The sequence below is a fragment of the Penaeus chinensis genome, chromosome 34 (genome assembly GCF_019202785.1).
Source record: "Penaeus chinensis breed Huanghai No. 1 chromosome 34, ASM1920278v2, whole genome shotgun sequence".
Classification (NCBI taxonomy): Eukaryota; Metazoa; Arthropoda; class Malacostraca; order Decapoda; family Penaeidae; genus Penaeus; species Penaeus chinensis.
The window spans coordinates 730,527-740,526 of record NC_061852.1 but is presented as its reverse complement, the minus strand read 5'-3'; the positions used below and the strand labels follow the sequence as shown (position 1 = coordinate 740,526).

Genomic DNA, 10,000 nt, shown 5'->3' with positions numbered 1-10,000 from the left:
AAATGTTCATAATATTCGTATTGATGTGAGAGAAATTATGTATTTTTTGTACAATTTTTTTTTTTAATGATTATTTCTGTCCTCTGCACTCATTCCTTTCAAAGTGTCTACGGTCGTGTTCATTATTCTATTCAATGAGGATTTTCTTAATTAATTTCTATTGGAGAAATAGGAACTTGATATTTTTCTCTCTCTGTCTCTCTCTTTTATCCATTCTCTCATCCGCTTGTTTATCAACATATAGCGATACTCTTTTATTCATTGTCATTACATTTAGATAAAAAAAAATCATTTTTGGTACGTAAGAATAGCATTTCGAAATAGCGTATTATAATTAACTCTTAAAGTATTCTTTTACTTCGAAAATGGAGGGAGATCATAAAAGGGATAATGATGATAATAATAATAATGATAATGACAATAATAATAAAAATAAAATGATAATAATAATAATTAAATGGTAATGGGAATGAATCGTAACAATAAACCAATAAAAACCGAATTTTCATATTTCTTTTTTTTCTTTTTTTTTTTATTCTAGCCTCACTTACCTTATCTACGCCACCGTTTTCTTCCTCTTCTTTAAGTTTCTCCCCCCGAATGTGGCCCTGGCACTCACGGGCATTGGCCTCATTGCTCTGCCCTTCCATGTGGTGCCATCCGAGGCAGCCCTGGCGCGAAAATTGTAAAAAAAAAGATTAGTCAAAAAAAAGAAATAAGGAAATTAACAAGAATAGTAAATGATAATGTAAGAAGAAAAGAAAAAAAGAGAGGGATATTTGTGGATGAAAATTACGCGAGAAAAAAAAATAAATATTGCGCGATTTTCTGATATAATTTTTTTTCTTGTTGGTTTGTTTGTGAGAGAAATTGCCAGGGGAAAATTTATAATATCAGAGTTCAAAACGTTTTGTTTTATTTTATTTCCACATTTACTTTCCCCTTATCTCTCTCTCTCTCTCTCTCTCTCTCTCTCTCTCTCTCTCTCTCTCTCTCTCTCTCTCTCTCTCTCTCTCTCTCTCTCTCTCTCTCTCCCCCTTCCATCTCTTTTTACTCCCTTTTCTCTGTCCTTCCTCGGTTTGTAATAATAGGCTTTTCGCAAACTCCCTCATTCAGCATTCCTGCTTTAAGTATACGATAGTGTGTGTCCGTTTGTGTGTATGCGTGTGCGTGCATTCATACATCTATACCACGAATAAAGTCATACGTACATGTATGTATATTTCAGAAATGAAACATCCGGAGCATAATAAAAATGTCCATTACATTGTGAAATAGGAATACAATTGTAAGCATGGAAACATGGGTTTTTAGGCAGCACGGATATTTTGATTATTTGCTTATGTGTTAATGCTATTGTCATTATTATCATTGCTATTTTCCTCTCATTATTATTATTATTTCATGATTATCATTTCATTATCATTACCATAATCATTATAATTTGTATTATCATTATCATCATGATCATCGTCATTAGCATTGTCATTGTCATTATCAGTGTCTTTATCATTATCAATCTTTATTATCTTCATTATTCATCCTATTATTTATTTATTTATTTATTCAGTTTCGTATTACTGTAGTTATCACTTTTCCTCCCTTGTTTATTTTTTCTCCTTTTCTTCGTCTCTTGTTGTCTCCTTTGCTTCTTCAGTTTTCTTCTGAGTACCCTTACATAAATTCGGTTTCTTTAATTTCTTTCTTTATTATCTACTTCGATTATTATCCTTCCCTTCAATCTATTTTTATTCGTCTTTCATTTTATCATAAGCAGCAACCTTTTTTTTTTTTTTTTTTTTTTTTTTTTTTTTTTTTTTTTTTTACCAATGTACTTTCTTTTCTATTCATCATATTTTTTTTCATCAATTATCTGTCTTCATTATCATTTTTTTCTACCAATCTGCCTTCCTATCCACATTCATTCGTCACGAAAATTTCTCCTTCTCTTCCCCCTTCCCCCCCCTCTTAATTTTCATTTTTTTGTGTTTATTCTTCTACTCTTTCCTTTCTATTAACTATTTTTTTTAAAATCGGTTATTCATCCTCCTTATTTTTTTTTTTATATATTATTCTGATCTTTTCAAAATGATCATTCATTTTTTTTTCCCTTAAATAATCTATTATTATTATTTCTTTTACGAATCTACTTTTACATCCATATTCATTTCTTTAACCAATCTCCTCTTTCTCCCTCCTCTTCATTATCATAATTTTCCGTATTTTCTGTTCTTTCCGAAATTATGTTAATATTAATGCCCCTCCTCCCCCCTACCCCCTTCCCCTTTCTATTCACTATTATTATTATTTTTTTTTTTACATCAATTATGTGTCATTATCATCCATACATCTCCCACCCCTCCTTTATCATCATATATTTCTTTTTCTTTTTTTTTAAATATTGTTCTACTGTTTTCAAAAATGATATTGATATTAATTGTCCCTCCTCCTCCCCCCTCTCTCTCCCTCCCCCCCCCTCCCCCTCCCCTCTTGTAGCGGTAGCGGTCTCCTTGGCAAAGTATTTGGAGGCGGCTGGTTTAGCAGCTCGAAGACTAAGGAAACTCCACGAAGGGGAAGTGGGCCATGTAAGATTTATTTTATTCATTTTTTTATTTTTTTTTCCCTTTTGAGAAGGTTTCATTGGATTGGATTTGCGTGGTAGATGATTTTTTTTTTCTTAGGGTGATTTTCCTTTCTTTTTTTTAAAAGTCTTTTTTCTCGATTCGCTTCACTTTTTTTTCCTTCTATTCTTTCTTTCTCTCTCCTACACTCCCTCTCCTTCTCCCCATTTCTCTCCCCCTCTCCCTTTCCCTCCCTCCCCCCTTTCCCTTTCTTTTTTCCTTCTCTCTCCTCCTCTCTTTCTTTCTCTCTTCTTCCCTCCCTCCCCCCTTTTCCCTTTCTTTTTCCCTCTCTCTCCTTCTCTCTTTCTTTCTCTCTTCTTCCCTCCTATTCCCCGCGCGTTATTATCAAACGTTATTTCCGTCGTTCTTAACTAACGCTCCCGCACGCGCGTGGTTTGAAGTGTAGCTGCGTTCGTTGTAGAAATGTTGTATTTTTGTGCTATGTCTTTTTGTTGTTTTTGTTTCTGTTTGCTAACGAACTGACGTACTCTTTCTGCTGGCGATTTGCATGAGTTTTTTTTTTTTTACTTTGTTTGTTTATTGTGTTGCAAGGTGTTGTTTTGAAGAAGATGATTGTCTGTTTGTTTTACCTTTATTTTTGTTTTTGTATTTTATTTATCTTCTTACTTACCTTTTTTTTTCATTCGTTGATTACTTCTTCCTTTACTTATTTTCATTCTCTCCTTCGTTCGTTCTTTTTCTCTTCTCTATGATTTTTCGTTTATCTTTCCTCCTCCTTTCCTTTCTTTCTTTCTTTTTCTTTGCTACTTTCTATCTTGCTTTCTTCCTCTTTTTCTTCGTTCTCTCTTTCTTCCCTTCTCCTATTCTCTTGTTCTTCCATATCCTTGTTTCTTCTTCTTTTTCTTCTTCTTCTTCTTCTTCTTCTTCTTCTTCTTCGTCTTATCCCAATTTTCATCCTCCACCACCTTCGGTTTTATAAGATTTTTTTTTTTATAAATATAAATGGACATGAACTCTGCTGTTATAACAAATAAGATAACAAATTAACAAGATTCAATAAACAGTTGTTCAGTTACTAAAAAAAGAGACAAAAAGGGGGAGAAATATAACTCTTGGACTATATTACCTTTCCCTTTCCCCTTCCTCTCCCCTTCGCCTTCCCCCTCCCTTTCCTCCATCCCCTTACCCACCCTTCTCTTCTCTCTCCTCCTCCTCTTTCTCCTTTCCCTTCCCCATTCTTTCCCCTGTCCCCTTACTCTTTCCATTTCCTCTTTACCTTCCCCTTTTCCTTTCTTCTCCTTTCTCCATGTCACTCCCCTTCCCCTCCTCTTTCTCCTCCGTCTCCCCCCTCCTCTTTCTCCTCCCTCCCTCTTCCCCCTCCTCTTTCTCCTCCCTCTTCTCCCTCGCTCGTCGTGTTGCGCTGGTTATAACAAACAGACACAGACCGACTGACAGTAACACCTTGTAAGTTGTGACCACGTTCATGCTGTAAATAACATGCTTAAAGAGTTTTTTTTGTAATTACAGTCGTGAGTGAAATAGTTGTAGTAATAGTGGAAATAGTAAAATAGTAGTAGTAGTAGTAGAGTAGAAGTAATAGTAGAGTAGTAGTAGTAGTAGTAGTAGTAGAGTAGTAATAGTAGTATAGTAGTAGTAGTAGTAGTAGTAGTAGTAGTAGTAGTAATGACAGCAACAACAACAAACGTAGTAGCAGGATTAACAATTTTAGTAATAGTAATAGTAATAGTATACCAGTAGTAATAGAAATACCAGTAGTCGTAGTGGTAGATTTAGTAGTAGTGGTTATTGTAACTCTAGCAGTTAAGAATGGCATTTTAGAATCAGCTATTATAATCACTAATGCAACGTAGAATTTTTTTTTTTTTTTTTAAGTATTAGGATATGAGTTGACAATGACTTTGCTTTTACTAATACCCCTTCCTCTCCATCCAAAAAGCCCTTAAATATCACTTGACTAATACTTCTAATGGCCAAGAGATCGTATAAATCTTTTAACTTTTTGCTGTATTTTTGTTAACGTGACAACACCCTTCCTTTATTGTTGTCAGTGCATTTTTTTCCAACATCTATTTTTCATTATATATTTTTTTCCTACACATGTTCTTTTTTTCTACTATATATTTTTCTACTATATTTTATTTTTGTGATATATTTTCTATATCATCGTGTAAGATTTTACTCAATATCCAGTGTAACAAATTGTATGCTGCATTGTTTACTCTGCACATTGAAGCTTGTACTATTTGCATTTTCGTGCATGGAGTTTATTTGTATTAAGTATTATCATTAATTACTTATTTTATTCCACTGAAAGCATTAAAAGCTGCATGCGTGTGAAAATCAAGTACATTGATTTTTTTCTTTCATTGTGGTGTTTGATAAACTTCAAATTAAGCTTATCTTTTATTGCATTCTACACATAATTTATTCGATTTCCTTGTTTTGTTTACGTGATGTTGTTTTGATTGGCATTAGTTTGTTTGCGTTGTGATTATGTTTTCATTGTTTGTTAGATACATTGTTTAGTTTTCAACTGTTCATTTCACTTAATGTCTTCTAGTATCATATCAGTTCTGTCAGTATTGACCTTAGACTTTGGAATAAGATTTAGAAATATGAAAACACATATGAGATTCATATATGTATTTTTTTTTTTGTTATACTAATCGTAATTACATAGTTAGAGATGGTGATAAAATTCTATTCTATGACAAATCAGATTTAGATAATCATCACAACAAATAGAGTAAAAACGCATAAAAAAAAAACCGGAAAAAAAAACTAAAGTATCACGAAGAACAAAGCGAAACAATGAAAAATATACAGATAAATAACAACGTAAAAAGTAACATAATAACTACAAACAAAACAAGTTCTCATTTACTTTCTCTTCCTCACAGCTACGGGTAATCAGTCAAAAACGTCAACGTAGTCCTCACAACCTACTCGAAGATGCCTCCCCCTTATACTCCCTCCTTATACACACTCATACACACCCCTCCTTGGCGTTCCGAAAGGGGCGGTGTGCACTCGCGTGTGTGTGGGGGGGAGGAGCCACATAAAAGGGGCGTGGCTGAATATTTTCGTCTGACGTCATCAGCAGCAAAGATCGTCCAAATGGCTTGTCTATTATTCTCTGTTTCTCTTCTTCTGTCTGTCATTGCTTTCTTTATGAGCTTATGTCGTGGGCTCCTGGTTTCATTTTTTTTTCAAAAGGAATGAATTTTTTTTTTTTTGGAATTTGAAGACTGACTTAGATGTTCTGATTCCAATTTGCTTTTTGTTGATATGAAGAACTATGAAAAAAACTAAACAAAAGCATCAAAAGATAAATGAAATCAAAACGCGAGCTCATGACGCCATATGGAAAGTCTCTCCGGTTTTCCTTTCAAGTTTTTCTAAACCTCTCTTCAAGCGACGCTTTTTCTCTGATGACATTCTTATTCCACAAATGGTATGGAGATTTTGTCTTATATTTATTGCTTTTACAATGTAAAAACTGTAACAAAAACGAAAAAAAATGAAAAAAAATGGCCGTAGGTTGAGCTCCGCTGTGGCTGCTCTCTGTATGCAGGATTCCTTGTGCCAAAAGATAGATCATTAGATCATTAATTAACGTTCAATTACCGGGAAGTAGACACTACTACGGTAGAACGGATTTATTAACGATCATCTACCTAAACGTAGAGTTGACAACCCTATCCTGAAAGTGTCGTAGATGAAGGCCGTTGACCCCCTGACCCGTTTATTCAGAGGCGCTTCTATAAGGAAGGGTCTGAGGTCACGTCTCAAGAAGGCATTCACGTGTTTCTCGGTCTCGTGAATCAGGCGGCTATTCTCTTGAAGATTCATAAATAACACGAGTGAACACAGTGAAAACGTAGAAGAAAAGTGTTCACTGGTGCTTACAGACTGTGTTATTATAATGAATAAATGAGTAAATATATATGTATATACATATATATATATATATATATATATTATATTTATATATATATGTACGTACATATATATTTTCTTTAGATGGAAGCCTTTGGCAAGAAAATACTATTTATGAACCTTCATTACGAAGAACAAATAATACTGCTCTTTTATTTTCCATACTGGGTATGTACGTCGCGTTGCTGTATTGGCAACACTGCGATACATCCCATGGATATAAATTTGCCAGATTTTGAAGAAGCACTATAGGCCTATAAGATATTTCCAGCTCTCGTAAACTGACATAGTAGACTTGTTAACGGCAAGGAATATAATAAGCTCCCGTTCATATAGACATGTACTATATATACATACATATATATGTATATATATACACATACATATATATATATATATATATATATATATATATATATATATATATATATATTTATATATGTATATATATAACCCGAAAAAAACAAAAATGTCATTTTCAGACGAATATCACTCTTAACGATTAAAGAAAGTAGCTGCACTTTGGATCAATGATAAAGTTAATATTTGCCAGAACGATTTTGTTCTCGAAGTCTAATATCTGAGTCTCGCATCCAGCAACGGAATTATGCAAACGGTGCTGAGGCATTTGGAACCTTATGCGACAGTGACACAGAGGTGAAATTAGCCCGATGGAGTTCCCTTGAGGCTCCATGCAACTGTTCCAATATTACGGCATTGATACGTTCTGTGTGCGTGTGTTAGCGTCTGTGTGCACGTACATGGGTGAAATATTAAAGCATAGTGTGTGCGTATGTAAGTATGTGAGTGAGAGTTAATAATAATAAAAAAGTAATACAGAATTAGAAGAGATATAGGAAATGTAAAAGAGTTTTTGTAGTTTTATATTTCAATTGTAGAATTAAGCCTTACCCTGTGTCAGTCATGCTCCGCGAGGAAATTTTAGGTATTGTGGTAATACTTGCTTTATGAATATAGTTTGGAGGTTTTCCTTTAACATTTGGTTATTAGACTAAATATAATGTATATGTACTCACGTGTGTATGGATATACATACTTGTTTTCTTTTATATATATAATAGGGCTATTAACCTTTTTTTTTTTTTTTAGCTTGTGTTATAACGCACGTGTAGAGATTAGGTTAGTATAGCTTTCTTTATTTCTGGATGGCATTTTAACCAAGATTATTTATTATGATTACTACTCATCTCTTCACTTTTCTGTTGTTCATGATCCTCGTTCTTATGATATGACATTAACACCTCTTTTTTGTATAAAGATGACAGGGGCTTCACTGCAATCGGCGAGTTAAAATAGAGTATATTTTCATCTTTGCATTTTAACTCTGCGGAATTTTGTGGAGCTTAGACGTTTATAAAGAATAGTGTTTTTTTTTTTTTTTCTTATCTTATCTTTGGTGTATATATATAGGTGAGAAATTATTTAGATGTAACCCTACAGCTTTGTATTCCATGCGCATGAGAACAGTGTGCATGTGTGTGTGTATCTATGTGCGTTCGCTTTCAACGCAATGACGCAAGTGTGACGCAGTGATACAGGTTGTGACGTAATAGTGGCGATGCCTGTCTGTCACACTACGTTTTATGATGGGCGAGAAACTCTTGACTGCCCAGCTGTAAGAAAACCTTTTTTATAACTACTGAAATAAAAAGAAAATGAAAGGCAGTTCTGTATTTTTATTAGAGGTTCCTTTTTATTGTAAGCGTTTGAGAGATGCATAAACAGACATTAACTCTCTCACTCAGTTACTCAATCACTCACTCATTTATTCACTAATTCACTCACACTCATTCACTCTCTCTCTCCTTTACTCACTCTCATTCTCAATCTCATTCTCACCCGCTCTCACTCTCTCATTCGTTTACTCACTCACTCACTCTCACTCTCTATCCTTCACTCACTCTCACTTTCACCTGCTGTCACTCTCTTTCATTAATTCCCTCTCACTCTCACCCACTCATTCACCCCCTCACTCACCTACTCACATTCACATCCCCCCCGCCACACACACACACACGTACATATACATACATACACAACACATTGGAATTTCTTACAATATAACAAGCTTAAATATGTCTTAGGATGTAACAGAAAATTGCATATTTATAGAAGAGCCACGCAGAAAATCTTGAAAATGTTGCAAATTTATGTTATGTATCTGTGAATCTGTTGAAAGAAGAAAGTGGTAATGCTGATATATAATTAGAATGATGGGTATGATTTTGAGAAGTAATATTGCAACTACTAATGATAATGATGGTGATTGATAATGACACAAATAATTGCAAAAGCAGCACTATCAGTATCTGTAGGAATAACAGTAACAGCAGAAATAATATGAATAATGATTGTATAGATAATAATGAAAATGGTGATGATAATAAGAATGGTGACAATAACGATAATAATGATGATGAATATGATTGTGATGCTGCTGATGATAATGATAATGAAAATGATAATGATAATGATAATGATAATTATAATTATAATTATAATAATGATGATGAAGATGATGATGATGATGATGGTAATAATGAAGATGTTTCTGCTGCTATTGATGATGATAATAATGATAAAGAGATAGTAATGATACAAATGAATATAATACTAATGATAATGATACTACTAATACTACAGTAAAGTAAAACCGATGATAGTATAGATAATAATGATAGTATTATTATTATAATAATAATGATGATAATAATGATAATGGCAAAAATAATAATGATGATAATAACGATAATGACAATGATAATAAGAATAATAGCAATGATAATGATAACGATAATGATAATAATAATAATGATAATAAGAATGATGATGATAATAGTAATAATAATACTACTACTACTAATAATGATACTAATAATAATGATACTACTACTACTACTACTACTACTACTACTACTACTACTACTAATAATTATATTAATAATAACAATACTAATACTAATAATAATATAAATAATGATGATAATAATAATGATAATAACAATAACACTAAAAATGATGACAGTGATAATGATAGCCTTCACACACGACAGAAACGATAAAGCACAGTTTTCCAAGAGCGAGTATGTGTCACTAAAGAATCCGTTGCATAACCTACTCAGCTGAAGTCTGCGGGGGGGGGGGAACCCACATTTGACAAGAGCACGATAGATCACGCAGTCTGGGGGAAAGGATGTCTAGTTGTTTAATCATTGTTTTGTTTTTGTTACTTTTTTATTTTATCTTTTCTGTTTTGATTTATTTTCTTTAATTAAGATGTGTTATATTCATTGTTAAAGGGCTGATGTTCTTTTTCTATGTTTAATACAACTTCTAGAGCTCATTAGAATTTCGTCAGGAGTTAATGGTAACTTTTATAGTTATTAAAAACCTCTTTCAGTCTATATAGTGTCAATGTATTTTTTTTACATCGACCT

General features: G+C 33.1%; 2 protein-coding genes across 2 annotated transcripts in view; both read left to right on the top strand.

The window, feature by feature from the left end:
* LOC125043468 (nascent polypeptide-associated complex subunit alpha, muscle-specific form-like) overlaps positions 1-8,228 on the top strand; it is a 52,831-nt gene extending 44,603 nt beyond the window's left edge. The window contains exons 15-16 of the mRNA XM_047639558.1: positions 2,497-2,585; positions 5,504-8,228. Of these exons, the coding sequence (XP_047495514.1) occupies positions 2,497-2,585; positions 5,504-5,535 (121 nt within the window). The 3' untranslated portion in view covers positions 5,536-8,228. The remainder of the gene's footprint in view (positions 1-2,496; positions 2,586-5,503) is intronic.
* The window catches only part of LOC125043467 (nucleolin-like), a 6,048-nt gene continuing 3,514 nt past the window's right edge, over positions 7,467-10,000 (top strand). The window contains exons 1-2 of the mRNA XM_047639556.1: positions 7,467-7,488; positions 9,901-9,930. Of these exons, the coding sequence (XP_047495512.1) occupies positions 7,467-7,488; positions 9,901-9,930 (52 nt within the window). The remainder of the gene's footprint in view (positions 7,489-9,900; positions 9,931-10,000) is intronic.